The 22,322-nt window shown below is 44.6% G+C and overlaps 1 protein-coding gene across 2 annotated transcripts; it reads left to right on the top strand.

Annotated features, from left to right (window-relative positions):
- The first annotated feature begins 358 nt into the window (after positions 1-358).
- LOC120046792 (ubiquitin carboxyl-terminal hydrolase 47-like) lies at positions 359-22,215 on the top strand. 2 transcript variants are annotated; one of them, XM_038992304.1, is made up of 28 exons: positions 359-622; positions 5,081-5,275; positions 5,929-6,042; positions 6,191-6,344; positions 8,124-8,220; positions 8,329-8,474; positions 8,676-8,755; positions 11,026-11,175; positions 11,425-11,520; positions 11,669-11,821; positions 12,069-12,245; positions 12,398-12,529; positions 12,701-12,777; positions 13,214-13,269; positions 13,473-13,585; positions 13,706-13,813; positions 14,050-14,257; positions 14,368-14,483; positions 14,645-14,764; positions 14,903-15,713; positions 18,099-18,274; positions 18,460-18,540; positions 18,740-18,855; positions 19,380-19,498; positions 19,809-19,939; positions 20,252-20,299; positions 20,418-20,548; positions 20,643-22,215. In XM_038992304.1, the coding sequence occupies exons 1-28, from the start codon at positions 578-580 to the stop codon at positions 20,815-20,817; spliced, it is 4,125 nt and encodes a 1,374-aa protein (XP_038848232.1). In that variant the 5' UTR covers positions 359-577; the 3' UTR covers positions 20,818-22,215. The 2 variants fall into 2 exon arrangements, with proteins under 2 accessions (XP_038848232.1, XP_038848241.1); XM_038992313.1 differs by having other exon boundaries at positions 578-622; positions 12,069-12,227; positions 20,643-20,817.
- The last annotated feature ends 107 nt before the right edge of the window (positions 22,216-22,322 follow it).

Below are 22,322 nucleotides of genomic sequence, written 5' to 3'. Positions count from 1 at the left end.
CTGTTTCTGGGTGGTCATTACAAAAGGAGCAATTTGAGTTGATGTTTTCCTTAAACTTCTTCATATAGTGGTTGGCAGGATAATATTTATGAATAATTTTAAAGGAAACTTCCTGATTTTGTTAACAAGTAGGTATGTGTGTGGCAACATCCAATTTTTTCCCCAACAGATATTATCAATAAATCCATTCCAATAAGGCATGACATAAGGTATGATACAACATCCTGCTGAAACAAGGTTCGTATTGCTCTGTTGTTGAATGGACCAAAAGAGAAACAAAGTACGTAGGTTATCAGTGACATCAGAGATGTTTAAGGATGTGACGATGATACCTTCTCTGAAATCTCGGAAACTGAAGGCTGTCCATTTCTTCCCCATTGATAGCTGTGTGTTTGTGCTTAGGTGGTGTAACAGAAAGAAACTATCCGATATAATTTTCATACGAGTTTTTATTAGTTTCAGTTTAGTTGTATAGACCCTCGGGTTGAAAAAACACAAATTATGTTTTTGTTCACCGTCGTAAAGTTTTCCCGTTGACATCGAGCTCGGGTAGATGGCTGTATAAATTGTCACACAAATGGAAATGGTGCCCAGCGAAGAGAACCAGCTCGTACCGAAAGAGGTGAGATTATCATAGCTAGTTACAGAACGGGTTTCTGGCAACAACGGGCCCCTAGTAATCATCCTTATGACAGTCAATGATACAAGCAACTTTTTAGAAGTTAGCACAGAAAAGTAGTTGGTGGCATTATCTGCTGACGCGTAAAACCGCAATGACCGAGTTGGCTAACTAACGTTAGCTTTCATCTAGCTAGTTAGCAAAGATTGCTAGCATGCTAACCTTAGCTAGCTACTGTTACTTTAAGCCCGATTGTTTCGCTCAAAACGGCGTAGTAACGTTTAACTAGGAAACTGGTGGACAACAGAGGTAGCCAGCTAGCTACATGGAAAATAAAAACAATTGTAGAGTATTATTTGAAAATGTTTTGTTGTTGTTGGCTAGCTTTATCATAATGTCGTTAGACATTGCCTTGAGGTGCTGGTAACGTTAACTTGTAGCTGGCTAGCTTGTCAAAGCAAAAGCAAACTAGCCAGCTGGACGGTGTTGTTGATGACTAGCTACCTTGCTAGTTTCAGATCGGGTAAACAAAAGAGTCCTTATTGCAGTCAACGTTAGCTAGCCAGTTAGCGAGAGCTAGTCAGCTGGTTATCTATTTTTCTAAACATCAGTCTCAAATGACAACATTTTGGTTTCATCGCTAACGTTAATTAACTACGATATATCTTATATAAACATGTTGCTATTAGTTAGCTGTGATAATATTAGATGTTCAGTGTAACTTAACTAGCTAACGTTAACTAGTAATACTCCAATACCCTCCTTTGCGTCATACAATTAGGTCTAACTGTTAATAGTTAACAATCTAAACGTTTTTGTGTCAGTCCTCCTTATTTACATTTCATAGGGTTGTTTTTGTATCCACAATTTCCACACGAAGATTTATTGTAGCTAATCCGGCCACTGTTTTGGCTGAGTTTGCTGAACTATAGTGCCAGGGGCTGTAGTCAGTGAACTACCTACTTTCATTGCAATCAGAAATAATTACATTGCCTTTTGACATTGTGATAATGGCTTTCCCACCTTTTGCAAATTATACTATAATCATCACACAATCCAAATCTTATATTAATATAGAAATGTGAATCCTTCTAGCTAAGAAATAACATAATTGCAGATCAAGGATCAAGACAAGGAGCGTTGAGCCTCTGTTTAGGCAGGTATTAGGGCTGAGACTGGAATTTTGGCCTCAGTAGGATAATACATTTCTTTAAAATGGAATTGACTCTAGTTTTAATCTGCTCTGGACAGCCGCTCTCAATAATCAATTGTTCCCGGTGCTGAAGGTCCAAGCTGCTGTGCTCAGCGACGCCTTGATCGGTCCTCTCTCCATCCCCCTAATCATGCGGCTGAACCCATTATTTCAGCTCTATGCAGGGCTCCACGGCCAAACACTGAAGACAATCTCCAACCCTACGCACATCGCTGCCTGGGCCGCTGTCACTCTGCATTTGAGCATGGCTAGAACTCATTTTTCAGTTGGATGTCTTGTGTAAAATAATGGAGAATCGGTTTCGTTATCCATTAACTAAGCAAGATAACTATTCTTTCATTTGTCTCAATTGAAAATGGAACAGGTTAGGCGACTTGAAATAGTTTTTTTGACAGCACCAAAACTCAGTTTAAAGATCGTGTTGTTGTCCAACCAATGAAGGTAGTCAGTATTTGAATCAGTAGCTTCACATAAGTCACTCCAGCCTACTGTTGTGTTGTCCAGAGGGAACTGGTTGGTTTAAACTTTGCAGAGCCACCTGCTAGCTTCTGTTAAAGCGCTTGACAGAAGTTGTGTGCAGTGGGATGAGTCAGCGGGTGGAGGGTGTTTTCGGCCTCTGAGGTTAGACTTCGTTCTCAATTGGGCATATGCACACCTACTTGTTGTATTGTTATAACATTTTCCTGTTTCATCAAGTACAACAAGGTCTTCAAGTCTATTTTATTCTCTAAGTTGTGTAGGCTAGCTTCACACGCTCATATAATTTCCTCTGTGGTGGTGGCTATTGCCTTTGCGTAGCTCCATTGCGGGAGCAGGCTTTCCTAGGAGATAACAGGACATTAATACTGTGTAAGGGCTATTGTATTTACGTTCATTGTCATGTTTGTTTTTCCTTGATTTGGTAAACTTAACAGTTTCAGACATTTCATAAAATGTCCCTAGTATGGTTCTTCTTTCAGGGAAATGTTAACTGTTTGTCAAATGTGCAAATGCATGTTAATGCAATGTAATTCCCATGGCAACTCAGGTTAGGCCTAAATGTTCTTTTGAAAACCTGCTTGGGGATTTGGTTAACAAGCCCACTCTTACTTTCCCTTCATGCAATGTTCAGTTCTCGAGAAACAACATGCATAGAAAAGTTTCAGTATTTGTTTCAGGAAGTCATTAGACCTCAGGTGCTACTGTAAAACCAGGAAGCAAAGATCCACTTTTTTTTCCTACCATATTGTCATCTTGATTGAAGAAAAATGTTTATCTTACAGACTGGACTGACTTGAAAAGGAGACTGAAGTTCTGCTGAAATTCAGGGTTTTCTGCCAGCCAGTGACTATAGACCAGGTTGTTCTCTCACCCTCTGAAGGCTCATCAATAGAGTTAGTGTTGCTGTAGGCCTACTGATGCTGGGTGTTTGTTTGCTGTAATTTTCCCTGTTGGCAGGAAGATGTTTTTCGGTGTCACCTGACTGGATCAATAATGATTTAACAGAAATCCAGACTAATAACTCGGTTTTAGATAAGTAATAATTCTACTGTGTTTGTCGCTTAGATTCTCATATCTGTTCTGTGTAGTGCGATTGTCTGGGCTCTGTAGCACCTACGGCTGCATGTCAGCACCTTGCAACATTATCTGTGATTAAAAATACCCCTAATCTGATAATTCACTCGTGTGTGTCGACATCTGCGGCTTGTTTGTATCATCGGCCTGACAGATTTTGCCAAGATCACCAGCTTTACATAGTTACTTTAGGATGGTCACTTGTTCTGTCTGTGGTTTTAATAATACCTACAGTATATTACTGGTGGTCTTTAGAAGTGAATTGAAAGCGTGCCTTTCCCAGTTCGTCTGAGCCAGTGTGCTTGTGGATACATAGAGAAACTCTAGCATGTTGCGTAACTGTTTCCCTTCTCGGTAACAGCTGTTTGCACTGTTTTAATCTTATGTGTTTTTCACCCCTCCTCCCCATGTGTCATTAGGGTATGTTTTGGAGTTGCAGGCAGAGTATTTTCGATGAGATGAAGAAGAGGTTTTCTCAGGTAGTCCCTCCTAGTGGAGTGACTGTGTGCAGCTTACTGTGTGGGGTTAGCTGATGACTGCATGGAGCCTCCGGTTTTTGCGGTCCTGAATGTTTAGCCAACCTACTACCAGCTGGTCACTGTGCCTAGACCATAACAAAATAGTAACTTAGAACAGAGGGCTGATTGAGTGAGGGCCAGTTTTGTTAACCAAAATGGCAGTAACACAGGCTATGCATGTAGGTTAAATAAACTGACCATAGGAATTTTTGTTTGGGCGATGACCCATTTTAATCCTTTAGGAAAATACAAAAGGTTCTTGGATTAGGAAAACATTTGACAAATGCCAACACACCACACACATGGATTAGAATTGTGGACAATTAAAGGTCACAATAAGCACTGACCATGTAATGGTGCTGATAGACTTTTTTAAGCTAGTGTTATTGCTCAAGCCTCACTGGAACAGTTGTTTTGAGCTCATGTAGTCACACAAACACCACTATGTCTTGGATAGGTTTCTCTTGCATCATTCCTGGAAAGTTTGCTTCGGGGAAAATAGTCTGATACACTGTAGTAGACATTGCTGAATAACTAACCCATAATTTCCTAAATAGCATGGACAAAGCCAGACTGAATAGAAACAATGAAGGTCTATAGTGTGTGAGGCTCTCACTAGACACGCAGATTGTAAACCAGACTAGCCCTATAGATTCAATGTATGCATGAGGAGGCTCATCTTGATCTATCATTGCATGTTATGATTTTTGATCACTTGAATACTGTCATCCCGTCCCTTGATGAGTTACTTAACCAGATTTTTTTCAGTTTCCTTACTTATCGAGGAATTTTGGGCACTGTCTGATAGTTTGGTGGCATGGCTCTGTTCCAGTCTCTGTAATGTGTCTCCCTCTCTAGGTGTGGTCTACTATTTTAATCTGCATCTTCCAAGAACTTGATGCAATGTCCACACCGTAGGTCATATAATAATAATCCAGCATTGCACCACCCGCCTCCTCTAGTTTCTTGTCTGGTTCGTTCGCCTGTTATGACATTCATGTGTGAGTATGAGAATGCCCTAACCACTGACTGTAGTCAAATCGCTTGGCTCCCTGAATGCATGCAAATAAGCTGCTGATAACGTTTTGTTTTAATATTTTGTCATGAAGTAGAAAACTGAATGGAGGTGTGTGTGATCTGCGCTCAAGGTGTTTGTATGTGTCCTGTATCCTACAGATAGAGAATGCCGCAGAGGAGCCCAGAGTGCTGTGCATAGTCCAGGACACTACCAATGCTAAGACGGTCAACGAGAGGCTCACCCTCAACCTGCCAGCCTCCACTACCCTCTCCAAACTCTTTGAGGATGTGGCCCACAAGGCGAGCTATGTGAACGGCACCTTTGACCTGGCATGGGGCAAGTCCGGGGACATGGTGAGTCTGTGTCCTAGACAACGTTATGATCCCAGGTCCCTTCATTGGATCCTGGTTGGGGGGGCTTACATAGACCAAACTCCTCCAACACGTCCGTCGTTGTTTACTCCTCCTCCACACATGGCTACACTGTCTATTGTACGTCAGCTGTTCTACTGAGCTGCACTCACTGACCAACGGCTTGAAATGGTGCTGTTTGGATCCTCCCCATAGGGTGTAAATGGCTTTGTTCGAATGTACGCCAGTCTATATCTTTCCTGTCCCTGAAGTAATCTGAGGCTGGAGTTATCTCACGAGTAGGGCAGTGGATTAAGCTCTATTTCCACTGCTGGCTACTCTCCCCTACCCCTCCCTCCCTCTCCTCCAGCCAACATTACAGGAGTAAACACTGCTGCTTCATAGCATGCTCCACCAGATGGTCCTAAAAGCTCATCTTTTGATTGATCAACATGGGGAGGATTCTCCTTCTGAATTCAATGGGAACCAATTTGATTTGACAGGTTGATTATGTTGGGTTGTATTGTGGGGATCTACTGATATTTTTCAATCTCAAATCCTAGTTTTATTTTGTTTGCGTCTGCAATTATTTTTTCATGCTCAGACCTGCCTGTCCAAACTGAAGGGTGTCTTTTTCTTTTTCTGTTCTCCCCTAGGGGTCGCTGGATCCCAGCAGTGAGATGTCCCTCACTGAGTCTGGGTTTGAGCCCGGGAAGAGGAACTTCCTCCAGCTCACAGACAAGGACGGAGAACAGCCTCAGATTGCGTCGGTGAGTGCGGAAGATAAAAATAAGAGTTAATGGTTTCTATGAATACCAGCATGCCTAGGGCATTCCCCTGGAGGAGGGATTGACATGCAGTTCGTTCTTGGTAGACTAGTGGTACCTATAAGCTGACGCTTAATTCTCCTTTGTGTAGGATGAGTCGGGGACAGCGGGCAGCAGTGGTCTGGATGACAGCTCCCAGGAGCGCTTCATCGGCCCGCTGCCCAGAGACGGCGCGGTGGGCTGCAGCAGCGACTACAGCAGCCCCAGCTACTCCTACTCCTCCATCCTCAACAAATCTGACACAGGTACACCCTCTGTCAACAGCATAGACTTGACCTCACTTCCTTTTACGTAACCCTCCTGACTGCTCACTTCATGAAGCAGATGCTAAGCTACAGGACTGTTTTGCTAGCACAGACTGGAATATGTTCCAGGATTCTTCCGATGGCATTGAGGAGTACGCCACATCAGTCACTGGCTTCATCAATAAGTGCATCGACGACGTCGTCCCCACAGTGACTGTACGTACATACCACATCGACGACGTCGTCCCCACAGTGACTGTACGTACATACCACAACCAGAAGCCATTGATGACAGGCAAAATCCACACTAAGCTAAAGGGTAGAGCTGCCGCTATCAAGGAGCGGGACTATAACCCAGAAGCTTATAAGAAATCCCGCTATGCCCTCTGACGAACCATCAAAGTGTCATTTCAGGACTAAGATTGAATCGTACTACACCGGCTCCGACGCTCGTCGGATGTGGCAGAGCTTGCAAACTATTAGACTACAAAAGGAAGCACAGCCGCGAGCTACCCAGTGACACAAGCCTACCAGATGAGCTAAATTACTTCTATGCTCGCGTCGAGGCAAGTAACACTGAAACATGCATGAGAGCATCAGCTGTTCCGGAAGAGTGATCACGCTCTCCGTAGCTGATGTAAGACCTTCAAACAGGTCAACATTCACAAGGCCGCAGGGCCAGACAGATTACCAGGACGTGTACTCTGAGCAGGCGCTGACCAACTGGCAAGTGCCTTCACTGACATTTTCAGCCTCTCCCTGACTGAGTCTGTAATACCAACATGTTTCAAGCAGACCACCATAGTCCCTGTGCCCAAGAACACTAAGGTAACCTGCCTAAATGACTACCGACCCGTAGCACTCACGTCTGTAGCCATGAAGTGCTTTGAAAGGCTGGTCATGGCTCACATCAACACTATTATCCCAGAAACCCTAGACCATTCCAATTTGCATACCACCCAAACAGATCCATAGATGATGCAATCTCTATTGCACTTCACACTGCCCTTCCCCACCTAGACAAAAAGAACACCAATGTGAGAATGCTATTAATTGACTACAGCTCAGCGTTCAACACCTTAGTGCCCTCAAAGCTCATCACTAAGCTAAGGATTTGGCATGGGTCCTCAGATCCTCAAAAGGTTCTACAGCTGCACCATTGAGAGCATCCTGACTGGTTGCATCACTGCCTGGTATGGCAACTGCTTGGCCTCCGACCAGAAGGCACTTCAGAGGGTAGTGCGTACGGCCCAGTATATCACTGGGGCCAAGCTTCCTGCCATCCAGGACCTCTATACGAGGCGGTGTCAGAGGAAGGCCCTAAAAATGGTCAGACTCCAGCCACCCTAGTCATAGACTGTTCTCTCTGCTACCGCACTGCACGTGGTACCGGAGCGCCAAGTCTAGGTCCAAAAGACTTAACAGCTTCTACCCCAAGCCATAAGACTCCTGAATAGCTAATCAAATGGCTACCCAGACTATTTGCATTTCCCCCCCCCCCCCTTACGCTGCTGCTACTCTGTTTATCTCTGCACAGTCACTAACTATACCTACATGTATATATATTACCTCGACTAACCGTAGCCCCTGCACATTGACTCTGTACCAGTACCCCCTGTATATAGCCTCGCTATTGTTATTTTACTGCTGCTTTTTAATTATTTGTTTTATTTTTTACTTATCTGCATTGTTGGTTAAGGGCTTGTGAGTCAGCATTCCACTATAAGGTATTTGGTGCATCAAATAAAATTTGATTTCATGTCTTTCTCCCCTCTGCAGGATATGTGGGTTTGGTGAACCAGGCCATGACCTGCTATTTGAACAGCCTTCTACAAACTCTGTTTATGACCCCGGAGTTCAGAAATGCATTGTACAAGTAAGTACCTGTTCTCATGAAGCGCTTTGTATTGTTTTACTAAATTACTGTATTTAATGAGAAGAGTTGTCCTAAAACTATTTTCTACTTGTCCACTGTTCCCTCCAGCTGGGAATTTGAGGAGTCCGAGGAAGACCCGGTCACCAGCATCCCTTACCAGCTACAGAGGCTGTTTTTGCTGCTGCAGACCAGTAAGAAGAGGGCCATCGAGACCACCGACGTGACTCGCAGCTTCGGCTGGGACAGCAGCGAAGGTGGGCTGTCACACTGCTACTTCTAGACAGCCTCCCCGTAACCAGGAGGAGCCCAGGCTCAACCTCTCCTGATGTTTTGATAAAGGAACTGGAAGAGTGTGGGGAAGGGGTACTTGTTTGTTTTGTCACACAGTTCACTGTGTCTTAACTGTTCTGTGTGTGTTTTCTCTTCTGTGGTGTCTGCGTATCTGTGTTTTGTAGCCTGGCAGCAGCATGACGTCCAGGAGCTGTGTAGGGTCATGTTTGATGCCCTGGAGCAGAAATGGAAGCAGACAGAGCAGGTATGAAAGAAATGTGAACCCTGCCACTTGTCTAAACACTAAATCAGGGAGCCAATGAGGGGCTTCCCACAGACCCAGATCAAAGGGCCATCTGTGGGAAGGGGAGAAAGTGCCAGTAAGGCTGAGGGTTTGCTTTTTCTGATCTCAGGAGTTTGGTATAAACCGTATACACTTAATTCACTGTGGATAGAAGCACTAGGCTCGTGCACGTGAGCTCCTGCGTTTAGCTGTTTTTGTAAAGAATGCTCTGCATTATCATTGTGGTTAAGCAAAGTCCCATTTTGATATTTGCTATATTTGTGTCCCCAGCAGCAGTTTTCTCCACTTACGGTACTTATTTGAACTTCTATTATTGTTTTCTTCAACTGTTTGTTTGATTTTATTTGTCATTTAACAAATTACATATTATATGCATACAAAAAATGTGCTCGGGATTAGACAATAAAGTCAGATCTATTTCTGTGGTCCCTATTTTTTTGGGGGGGGGGTTGTTGATATACTCTGAGTGTACAGAACATTAAGAATGCCTTCCTAATATTGAGTTGCACCCCCTTTTACCCTCAGAACAGCCTCAATTAATTGGGTCATGGACTCTACAAGTTGTCAAAATCATTCCACAGGGATGCTGGCCCATGTTGACTCCAATGTTTCCCACAGTTGTCAAGTTGGCTGGCTGCCCCTGGGTGGTGGACCATTCTTGATACACATGAGAAACTGTTGAGTGTGAAAAACGCAGCAGCATTGCAGTTCTTGAAATAAATCTGTGCACCTAGTACCATACCTCATTCAACGGCACTTACATTTATTGTCTTACCTATCACCCTCTGTGCGCACACACACAGTCCATGTCTCAAGGCTTAAAAATCCTTCTGTTACCAGTCTCCTCCCCTTCATCTACACTGATTCTGAAGAAGTTGATTTCACAAGTGACATCAATAAGGGATCATAGCTTTCACCTGGTCAGGGAAAGAGCAGATGTTATTAATGTTTTGTACACTCAGGGTAGAAACATTCCAGATATACAGACATGAAAATGTTTTCTACTTTTAAATCATTAGCCAACTTTTTACATTTTATTTGATGTTATTGTTGCTGTGGTAGTTCCACTCAACAGTGCTGGAATATAAAAAAGGGTTCTTACCAGATATACTCTTACATTTAAAAAGGTGATTTTGAATCTCTGGCACAGGTATTATGGTGGTGGGCATCTCTAACAAAATAAACAATTGGATAGGTACATAAGGACTGAGTCAGTGATAATTATGTGGACCTTACCAGACCAAGTTCAATTAATACAAGTCATTTTTACACACACAGCCAGCCTAGCTGCTTAAAATGCTGGACCTCCAGATGAGTACGAGGGCCGGTAGAGTTAAAATAAAATTCAAACACGCTTGTTTCAGCTGGTCTGTGGCTTATTCTTTAGAATCAAAAGTTTTTAAGTACTAAATTGTTTAGTTTGTGGCTGCTGGTGAACCATGATGAGCACACAATCAGTGACACTGAACTAGCTTACCTGCCAGACTCTTCAGGGTGTCAATATCAAGCCATTTTGAGGTCTGGCTAAGAATTACATTTTGGGGTTTGTTTTTGTTAAACATAATCTCATAGGTCCGGTACCTATCACCTTGGGTGTGAATTTGATGTTTTTGATGTAACCTCTGAGTTGCCCACTTTGACACTAAAACCAGGGAACCTTGCAAGCGTTACTCTGGAACCAAATAAGATGCATTCTGTTTTTCTAAGATGCAGAGAAAGTTTGTCTGAAAGCCATTTAGGAATATTGGATAACTCTGCACTAAGGATCTCTTCTACTGAGGCTTTGTTCTTTTGGGACACCAATTGAGAAGAGTAATCCGCATACAAAAACAATTTACAAGAGCAGGCTGATTTCACATTGTTAATGTACAGTAGGAAGAGCAGTGGACCAAGGACGCTCCCCTGCGGGAACCCACGGCTAATCTCCAGTTTTCCATTAACATCCAGCACTTGGACCAATTGGTCTCTACCTGTTAAATAGGGTCTTATGCAGTCAATAGGCCTGCTGTTGCCGTCACATATTTAGTGAAATGTGTTGACTCTTGGAGAGGAGCCAGGTCATTGTCTTTGGGGAGTTTACGTTATTATTGAGCTGGCATAGAGTTGAGGTTGTGTGAGTAGTAGGTACTGTGTGAGCAGTGAAGAGCATGTTTCAGAGTTCTGAGAGATACATGTGTGTGAGTGTTGTGACTGCTTGGGCCTGACTCCCTCGTGTTGTGTCCCCCCCTCAGGCTGACCTGATTAACCAGCTGTACCAGGGGAAGCTGAAGGACTATGTGCGCTGTCTGGAGTGTGGCTATGAGAGCTGGAGGATCGACACCTACCTGGACATCCCTCTGGTCATCAGACCCTTTGGGGCCAGCCAGGCTTATGGCAGCGTGGTGCGTGTCTCTGCCGCCATCTCTTATGTCTCCACCCTTCTTCATGACTATAGAAGTATTCATCCAAGTGTGTGAAGAGATCAAAGCTATGATGGTCATTTATGTGTTCACCACGCAGACACTGAAGTCCAGACCCTGCTGTATGCTCCTGCATTTTCCTAAGACTTTTAATAGTAAGACAGTGTAATGTGACGTAGATGTGGTCAGAGTTGTTACTGATACAGTGCCTTTGTGACCTAACTGAAACAGGAGGAGGCTCTGCAGGCCTTCGTCCAGCCAGAGACTCTGGACGGGGCCAACCAGTATTTCTGTGAGCGCTGCAAGAAAAAATGTGACGCCCGTAAGGTGAGTATACAGACTAGTGATCTTGTTGATGTTAAGAACACACTTGCCTTTGGGTCATGGGAGAACTGATTGGGGAGGATGTTGAGTGAAGGTCGTCATTGGTCTGGCCATTTGTTTCTGACCCATGCCCTTTGCCCTCCCTCCACAGGGGCTGAGGTTTCTGCACTTTCCCTACCTGTTGACTTTGCAGCTGAAGCGTTTTGACTTTGACTACTCCACTATGCACCGCATCAAACTCAACGACCGCATGTCCTTCCCTGAGGAGCTGGACATGGGTCCTTTCATCGACGTGGAGGACGAGGTGAGACACACCAGCCAAGTGTGGCCTCCTATGTGTTTTATACTCTAGATAGAATAATGATATCAGGCCCGGGGTGGAATAGTGCCAGGCCTTCAGGTCCACTCAAATTAGATTTTCGATTATGTTTCATGTATTAGTCATTTCAATGTCATCATTAATTCATGAGTGTTACTGATACCTGAACTCTGTCTGCTTTCTCTCTTTTTCCATCCTGCTCTTTGTTTTTGATCAATGCCCGCTCTCATAGAAATCTCCTCAAACGGAGAGCTGCACTGACAGCGGGGCAGAGAATGAAGGCAGTTGCCACAGTGACCAGATGAGCAACGACTTCTCGGCGGACGACGGTGTGGATGAGGGCATCTGCCTGGACAGTGCCAGCAGTACTGAGAGGGTCCTGAAGCCAAAGGTACCCAGCCTCAACACTGTATGTAATACCACACAAACCGTCCTTACACTCTAGCACCCGTACTCCCTGTGTCTTGTAGCCCATCCTGGTCTGTTTGCATGTAGTGCAATCTGCTGTCATTAGATTTAATTGTTAGCTAATTGTCTCTCCTGCCCCTGTCTCGTCTCCAGAGTTCATTGACCTTTGAGCTGTTCTCGGTCATGGTCCATTCGGGCAGCGCTGCAGGTGGCCACTACTATGCCTGCATTAAGTCCTTCAGCGATGGCCAGTGGTACAGTTTCAACGACCAGCACGTCAGCAAGGTTATTCTCAGTCTTCAAATAACTTATGTTTACTATGCATGTAATACTAGACAAAACAACTCGACCTACACTTCAAATAGACTTAAGAAATTGACGCCTGTCATTGTAACATTCTATTGACAGTTGTCAGAAACACAATGGTGGTTGTCCTGTGTGTGTGTCCTTATATAGATCACCCAGGAAGACATCAGGAAAACGTATGGAGGGTCCTCTGGGAGCAGAGGCTATTACTCCAGTGCCTTTGCCAGGTCAGTGGAGCTCCTGTCTCTGTCAATCTCTGGATTGATCTGAAATCAATATGTCCCTGAACACATCTCACTCCCATGCCTGGCTCTCCCCTCTCACAATCTCATTGTATGTACCTACTAATGCATGCCTACATGGCCAGAACATTACCAGCATCTGTTCACTTCCCACTCCACACACCGCAACGTTCAATACCAGAGAAGGCTTTAATGGGGATGAACCGGGGCTTTTTTACTTAGTCCTACATTTTATTGAAGTCTCCTTGGGAGAAAAACAAGAGGGTGGTTATTCAGGCTAGGACAAAGCCCTGTTGATAACTGAGCTTTTACGTAATGCACTGTTCTTTCATGTGTTTGGAAAGGAAGATGGAACTCTATTTGGCTACTCATTTTCCTTTTCTCCATTTGCATTTAATAAGATGTTTTTCTGTTCCAACAGCTCTACGAATGCGTATATGCTGATTTATAGGTTGAAAGACCCCTCTAGGAATGCAAGTAAGGGAAACGTATTAATCAAGTCTAGTTCCATTATCAAGTTTGCTTTTAAATGTTTAAAATTACTGTTAAACTGTATAAAGTTAAATATGTGGGTATAACAATCCTAGTAGGTTTTACTGTCTTAGTCTATCTCAATGACTTGGACCCCCAGTTAGTTATGGTGATCTCTTGACTGATGGGCTGTGTTGTTACCACTGCAGAGTATCTGGATTGTGATGACTTCCCTGAGCACATAAAGCATCTGGTCCAGAGGGAGAAGGAGTCTGAGGAGCAGGAGAAAAGACAGAGGGAGATCGAGCGTAATACCTGCAAGGTACATCCTCCTCCTGTGGACTTTCCCATGGGCAACGGTGTCGGTCATTTGACTGAATGTTCTTCTGTTGTTTTTCACAGGGGTTGTATTGTTGTTAATTTCTCTGTATTTCTCTGTCAGATCAAGCTGTTCTGCATGCATCCGGTGAAGATGATGGCTATGATGGAGAACAAGCTGGATGTGCACAAGGACAAGACGCTCAGAGAGGCAACAGAGATGGCCTACAAGGTACGTCAGAGTGGAAGCTAAACGCGGAGGAAAGCATTGAAAGCTAATCTCACTCAGCAGCTGCAGTGCATACCAGCCAGCGGTCGGTGTCAGAATAGAGAGTGGTCCAAAGATAGACATAGTTCTAAGATTAAAAGGGGGGTCGCAATGGCCAAGAGAAGCCTCAAAACATTCTCTTATGTGTCTATTAGCAATTGGATGTGTGTGTGTCTTTGGCCACCCATTCTGCCCCCTAGCTCATGGAACTGGATGGGGTGGTCCCGCTGGACTGCTGTCGTCTGGTCAAGTACGATGAGTTCCATGAGTACCTGGAGCGCTCGTACGAGGGCGAGGACGACACCCCCATGGGGCTGCTGCTGGGCGGGGTCAAGTCCTCCTACATGTTTGACCTGCTGCTGGAGACCCGCAGACCAGAACAAGTCTTCCAGCCATACAAACCCGGAGGTCAGTAAAACATATTCAAGACTTAAAATATAATACTATAACTAGCAACTCTTTTAGCCTTTTCGGAAGTGAGTTGTGTGTGTGTGACTGGTTGGTGTGTGTCTCTGTAGAGGTGATGGTGAAGGTTCACGTGGTGGATCTGAAGACTCACACTATCACCCCTCCCGTCAGCATCAGGGCCTATCTAAACCAGTCAATCACTGAGTTCAAGCAGCTCATTGCACAGGTAAGTTAGTTCAGACACTCCTCTTTAATTCTTCCTTTCTATCTAATACAGTCTAATCCAGCCTGATACAGTCTATACTTGTAAGACCATAAAATCTGCCAGTATTTGTTTTGGGATCTGTGGTGAAGTATCTCTCCTGTGTGTGTATTGTTTGTTGACAGGCCACAGAGCTCTCAGCCGAAACCATGCGTGTCGTCCTGGAGCGCTGCTATAATGACCTTCGGCTTCTCTACGTGCCCAACAAGACACTGAAAGCAGAGGGTTTCTTCAGGAGCAACAAGGTCGCACTCTACTTTATTATTGTCCTTTCCAGCTTGGGTCTGCTGTGTTTAATGTTGTGTATCTGTAAACATTTTTAGCAGTGCTTTGATCTCAGATGTAACGCAAACCTAATTTGTCCATTCTCTGGTTTCTCTTAGGTTTTTGTGGAAAGCTCTGAATCCCCAGATCACCAGGTCACCTTCACTGATTCCCTCTTGTGGAAACTGCTGGATCGCCATGGGAACACAATCCGCCTGTTTGTCTCGCTGCCTGTGCAATCCCCCGGCACCAACAGAACTATTTGCCAAAAAGTTGGCGGCGACACTGAGGAGTGCTCTGAGGGGTCAAAGGGTAACAGGAATTCTGTAGAGGCCATCCTGGAGGAGAGCACAGAGAAGCTGAAGAACCTGTCCCTCCAGCAGCAGCAGGGCTCCAGTACCAGTGACAGCCAGAAGAGCTCAGACACCAGCGACTTCGAGCACATCGAGTCCCCCTCACCCTCTCAGGAACCAGACTCCTCCTCTGTATCTGCTGTCGTTGCAGTCGACAACCGAGAGCTGGAGAACCGGATCCGGGCGGCCAGCGGGGGAAGCGGCGGGGGGGCCTACTCTGACCCGGAAACCCAGTTCCCTGGGGAGGAGCGCTCAGACTCTGAGGTGAACAACGACCGCAGCACGAGCTCAGTGGACAGTGACATCCTGAGCTCCAGCCACAGCAGTGACACGCTGTGCAACGCCGACAGCGGCCCCATCCAGCTGGCCAATGGCCTGGACTCACACAGCATCACCAGCAGCCGCCGCTCCAAGGCCAACGAGGGCAAGAAAGAGACATGGGACACAGCCGAGGAGGACAGTGGCACGGACAGCGAGTATGACGAGAATGGGAAGAGCAAGACGGAATCCTATTACCTCTACTTCAGAGCAGAACCATATGCACAGGAGGACGGCTCTGGGGAAGGAGGCCAGAAATGTACGTCTTCTCTCTGTATGATGATGATGATTCTGTACTCAGCAGTGATTTCGATTGTACAAAGTGTTTCTCAACTTTTTCTGTAATGGGGCTTGGTAAACTGGCCTCCCCTAACCCATTCATATCTGTAATGGAAATGTATCATTTCCTTTGGTAGACATGTTCTCTGAGATTACTGATGGACAAATCTGAAGAGTTTGTCTATAATGTGAGTTTTTGATATTGTACTATATTTAGTCTTTGGACACATGGGGTTACTGTTTTTTTACACATTTCATTAATCAAGTCCTGTAAATACATGTTCAAATGATCAAATCTTAATATTTTTTGGTATATATAGTGTGTGTAGGAGATATCTCTATCTAAAGAAATCCATTCACTCCTAGAGTATAAGCAAATCCAATGCAGGTCAATGGAGAGTGAGGCCTGTTACAACATTCAATCAATCAAATGTATTTATAAAGCCCTTCTTACATCAGCTGATGTCACAAAGTGCTGTACAGAAACCCAGCCTAAAACCCCAAACAGCAAGCAATGCAGGTGTAGAAGCACGGTGGCTAGGAAAAACTCCCTAGAAAGACCAGAACCTAAGAAGAAACCTAGAGAGGTAGCAGGCTATGAGGGGTGGCCAGTCCTCTTCTGGCTGTGCCGGGTGGAGATTATAACAGGACATGGCCAAGAGTTCAAATGTTCATAGATGACCAGCAGGGTCAAATAATAATCACACTGGTTGTCGAAGGTGCAACAGGTCAGCACCTCAGGAGTAAATGTCAGTTGGCTTTTCATAGCCGATCCTTCAGAGTATCTCTACCGCTCCTGCTGTCTTTAGAGAGTTGAAAACAGCAGGTCTGGGACAGGTAGTACGTCCGGTGAACAGGTCAGGGTTCCATAGCCGCAGGCAGAACAGTTGAAACTGGAGCAGCAGCACGGCCAGGTGGACTGGGGACAGCAAGACGTCATCAGGCCAGCGGGGGAAGCGGCATGGTCCTAGGGCTCAGGTCCTCCAAAAGAGAGAGAATTAGAGAGAGCATACTTATATTCACACAGGATAAGACAGGATAAATACTCCAGATATAACAGACTGACTCTAGCCCCCCGACACATAAACTACTACAGCATAAATACTGGAGGCTGAGACAGGAGGGGTCGGGAGACACTGTGGCCCCGTCCGACGATACCCCCGGACAGGGCCAAACAGGCAGGATATAACCCCACCCACTTTGCCAAAGCACAGCCCCCACACCCTAGAGGGATATCTTCAACCACCAACTTACCATCCTGAGACAAGGCTGAGTATAGCCCACAAAGATTTCCGCCACGGCACAAACCAAGGGGAGGCGCCAACACGGACAGGAAGATCATGTCAGTGACTCAACCCACTCAAGTGACGCACCCCTCCCTCTTTCTCTCACAATCTCACGTGTGTACACATCACAGACATTCACACACTTGCACACCCATGCGCCCGCTCAAACAGCTGGTGGGAAAGTCCAACTGTTCTAAATGTATTTACAAATGCAGGTCTTTGAAGCTAATCTTGTTTAGTCTGATGTCCTAACTGGTTTATTCGAAAGTTTTGTTTGTGGGAACTGTAAAATTGTTATTTTGTAAATAAGTGTGGGTCGTTCATATGAATTGAATAACTTTTTTTACAGCACCATTTTGATTTGAACGACACCTTGCATACATGTTTGTCCATGGTAGAAGAGGTGAGAAAGTGCTCAAAGATGACACAGTTTCCATACCCCACCCTACCATGAGACATCCATGGACACCCACATGTGCGTATGTCTGCGGTATGTGTGTACAAGTGCTTGTGAGAGAGAGGGAGAATGATGTAGCAGGCCTCACTCTCCATTGACTTACATTGGATTTGCTTGTGCTGTAACGTAAGATTTGAAGATGTTTAAGATCTGAGAGAGGGAGAACGCTGTAAAATGACTCTCTCCATTAAATCAGCGTGTATTGTATATACTCTAGGCGGTGGGTGTTGACAACAAAAAACCAGCAACACATGTCCAAAGACTAAATATAGCACGATACAGAAACGGCTGTAGTTCACAAACATCGAGTTGAGTCATATATTTCTGCTTAAATAACAATACTATATGCTTTTAAACAATTTATTTCTGAAATGTATTTCAAAATGCATATGCTGAAGTCATTTTTAAAGATTTATTTCATTTAAATTATAAAATGTGAATGGGTTAATTTAAGATAAGCACTCATGTCATCTGACAGACCAGTGAGCAACACCTTGGGGGTTAAGAAACACTGGTTTCGATGCTCTTAGAACAAAATCCACATGTAGTATTTAATTACTGTTATATGATTAGTTTGTTCCAACTAATTGAAACATATGTTTTGGTGCTGTTTGCCTGTCAGGTGTACTGGTCAACGTGGATAAGAGGATAACTCTGTCAGCGTTCAAACAGAACCTGGAGCCTTTCGTGGGGGTCACCTCTACCCAGTTCAAAGTGTTCCGCGTCTACGCCAACAACCAGGAGTTTGAGAGTGTACGGCTCAACGAGACCCTCTCCTCCTTCTCTGACGACAACAAGGTCCGTAGCGTCTCACTATCTGCCCCTTTCAAAACATCATGACTCTTCTCAAAAGATAATAGTGTGTGTGTTTGTTTGTAAAATAATATATATATTTATATATATATAGATATGTATATAGATAGATATATGTATATAGATAGATATCTATCTGATCCATGACGCTTCTCTTGGTCTTCTTACAGATAACCATTCGATTAGGCAGAGCACTGAAGAAGGGCGAATATCGGGTGAAAGTGTACCAGCTACTAGTGAATGATGCAGAGGTAAGGACCGGGATGAGCTGATGTTTCTTCACACACACAAGTGATTGTTATTCTGTGTTTTGCAATTTCCTCACTTAACAGCAGTCTGTAGGTGTGTCACTGATGGATTTGTCACCAGGGTGTATTATGTGACAGTTGTATATATCATTGTGTTTCATGCTAAAGTGTGTGTGTGTGTGTGTGTGTCTCTCCTCCCCAGCCCTGTAAGTTCCTTGTGGACACAGTGTTTGCTAAGGGCATGACTGTGAAACAGTCCAAAGAGGAGCTAATGCCTCAGCTGAAAGACCAATGCAAGCTGGACCTCAACATCCACAAGTGAGTTCCACCTTACACATTTAAAAACATGTACAGTCAAGTAACTCTAATCTGCATAATCTAAGAAGATCTATGTACACAATCCAATGCACACGATTGTATGTGCACACATCTAACCATACATCAAATATTATACACTTGAATCCCTTATCTACATATTTTCTTATGAAAGCATTTGTTGTCACCGGCTACTTGACTGTAAAAGGTCCCACAGTTGTCGTTGTGGTGATACAATCAGAATGTCAAAGTCTCTAGTAATTTACCAGACTTAAGTGCCTTGCTCAAAGGCACATCAACAGATTTTTCACCTAGTCAGCTCAGGGATTCAAACCAGTGGCCTTTCGGTTACTGGCCAAATGCTCTTAACCGTTAGGCTACCTACTGCAGATCCTCTCACTTCAAAATATCATGGGCACCTTTGTCCTCTTATGGATGGGTACTGTGAGTGACCTTTTAAAGCACTGACTCACAGCTGATGCTTATTGCTAGAAGTGTTGTTGAATCCTAATTGTGTGTGGGGTCAGGTTCCGTCTCAGGAAGAAGACGTGGAAGAACCCAGGGACAGTGTTTCTGGACTACCACGTCTACGAGGAGGACATCAACATCTCCAGTAACTGGGAGGTCTTTCTGGAGGTTCTAGATGGTAATACTGGTTTGCTATTGTTTCGACTACTCTCTTCAGAGCCATTGTAAATCGCCTCATGGTCATCATAGCCTGAATAGAGACAAACTTACACTAAAATATATTACTGCTTTTATATCAAACGCCTATATTAGGTCACGTAAAAATGGTTTTAGAGGAGGATTTAACATAATTACTTCTGTAAAAGGAAAAAACCCTGTAGAACTGAATTGTCTCTCTGAATGAGTATCACTTGTGAGAGAGCGAAAGAGAGGCAGACAGAGACAGTGTGCTCAGCCAGCCCCAACCCTCCTCTCCTGCCCCTTTCCAGGACCGGAGAAGATGAAGTCCATGTCCCAGCTGGCTGTGCTGACCCGCCGCTGGACCCCCGCCCAGATGAAGCTGGAGCCCTTCCAGGAGGTGGTTCTGGAGAGCAGCAGTGTGGAGGAACTCAAGGAAAAGGTGTGTGGGTGTGTGCGTATTCACGTACTGAATGTGGTGCCAGGCCTTGTACATGTCTGAGGCCACATACACACTGGATTGCAAGGCAGCACTGTGGGATTGTCTTATCCACTAAGTGCTGCTCCCAGCAACATCACTGGGTCTGATGCACCACTTGGGTGTAGTGAGATGCACTGTAACTTTTCACATCACAGTATATAACATCAGCCTCTAGGCTTTGAGATGCATAAGTAGATGTTGCAAGGTAAATTATAGGGCATGCTAAATGAATATTAAAAGGCCATTTGTGACATCAATTCTCTCTCTCTCCAGCTCAGTGAAATAAGTGGTATTCCTCTTGAAAACCTGGAGTTTGCCAAGGTAGGTAAACCCTTTTTGACAATAAGGATTTATTTTTTGCTCTTGCATTGATTCACTCCACTTAATTTCCTGAAATGTTTCCCAGTTTACTGACTGGCGTCCTGATTGTCTCCTGCAGGGGCGCGGAACATTTCCTTGTGATATCTCGGTATTGGAGATCCATCAGGATCTGGACTGGAACCCTAAAGTGTCCACTCTGAATGTGTGGCCTCTGTACATCTGTGATGATGGTGCTGTGGTCTTCTACAGGTAAACCCCTCATGTTCAGGGAAAACTGCAGATATTTGGTTTAATATAGGTATATTCTGCAGAAAGTCTCACAGCTTGTGCTCTGGGGTTTCAGGGACAGCACAGAGGAGCCTATGGAACAGTCTGAAGACGAACGCAATGAGCTGATGAAGAAGGAGAGCAGCCGCCTGCTGAAGACTGGCCACCGGGTCAGTTACTCACCTCGTAAGGAGAAGGCCCTTAAGATCTACCTGGATGGGGGCCCGGTCAAGGACCCGGGGCAGGACTGAGGCCCTTCTGAGGCCCGTCCCAGTTAGCTGGTTGGCCTGCCTGCCGCAGTGTAGCTTGGCCCGGCCAGGGGACCCTGTCTGGCGTGGGGCCCCACGTTGACTCGACGACGTCACCAGAGCAGTGTGGCTCACACGCCCTCTTTCGTCCTCCCATCTGAGCTCTAGGGGAAAGAGTGGCTCAGAAATCATATTGTGCACTATAGTTTATTGTACTGTGAAGTTTAAAGGGAAGTGCAAAAGCTATTCAATAAAAAAAATACTATACAGACAAATCAATTTAATGGAAATGTTCCAGACATGGGTGCACGATCAGAGTAGAGCTGTGTAGCCAGAGGGAAAGACAAGTCTGTGTTTCCTCTCCTCTCTACAACACTTTATTTCTCATCTCCCTCTAGCACTTGGTTTCTCGCTCTCCCCTGTTAGGCAGACTAGCAAGAGACTACCTGACCCATCTGTGTACATGTACCTGGTTCAAATTCTCCACATTTGATATTTCACCAGGCTAGAGCGATGCTCGTCCCACCCACCCACTTTGGAGACTGTGAGTATAAAGCCAAGAGTGTCTACGACAACAAACTCACTTTGTGTTCTTCCAGTTTCTTTGTCTTCTTTAATCCAAACTGCAGTTTATCATCCTTGGCAAATTGATACGTAGTTCACACTCAACATTTGAATGACCTCTGTTTTCTCTGATTCTATAAAGTGGTCATTTTTTTAATTTGCTGACGTTTCTGCTGTTTTCCCAGAATGCCACAGTGTACATCACTGTGGAAACTCCTCTTACTGCTGCTCCACCCCCTACGCTTTATAGGAGCTCAGCCTCTGTCATTTCCTCCTGATTCACTGATACGTGTTAGTCTTCCAATTACCAAGGAAATGGCAACTAGACCACCATGTAGACTACGTTAAGGTGCTCATCATTTTGTTCAATGTAAATTATTTTGATGTTATTGTGAGTGACCTCTGGCACACATTAAAAACATTTTGTCTGTATTTAACCTTATGTTAATTTAGAAACATGTTCATTTCCTCTGTCGTTTTTATTTCTGCACGATGTGAATGGTGTGCGTGTCTGTCGAGGCCACGTGCATGCTGATTGCTTGAGAGGCGGGAGCCCTCAGTGGTTTTGGGAGATGGTTGCGTGGTGGTTGTGGCAATATATAACTGCTGCTGCTTCTCATAGACTGAGACCAGAGGGCATAGCTGACAGGACCAGCTGACTGGGTATCCACGCTGCAGGGCCCAGCAGAGATCATCTGGGCTTCTAATGCTGCCTGCCACAAGCTGTTCACAGTAGAAATGCCAATAAAATAATGTGTTTCTTTGTTTTGAGGTTTAAATCTTGTGTGAACATAGTTAAGGTGATTTTAGAATGAAATTAAAATGTTTTTTTCATAACTGCAGTATTCTGTTATTGTAAATTAAGTATTTTGAATCCCTACTTTACCAATGCTGCATTTATATGTATTGAACATGGTATACATATAAGAATATTTACATCTCAA

Source organism: Salvelinus namaycush, chromosome 1 (genome assembly GCF_016432855.1).
Source record: "Salvelinus namaycush isolate Seneca chromosome 1, SaNama_1.0, whole genome shotgun sequence".
Taxonomy (NCBI): Eukaryota; Metazoa; Chordata; class Actinopteri; order Salmoniformes; family Salmonidae; genus Salvelinus; species Salvelinus namaycush.
This window is presented reverse-complemented; position numbering and strand designations above follow the sequence as displayed.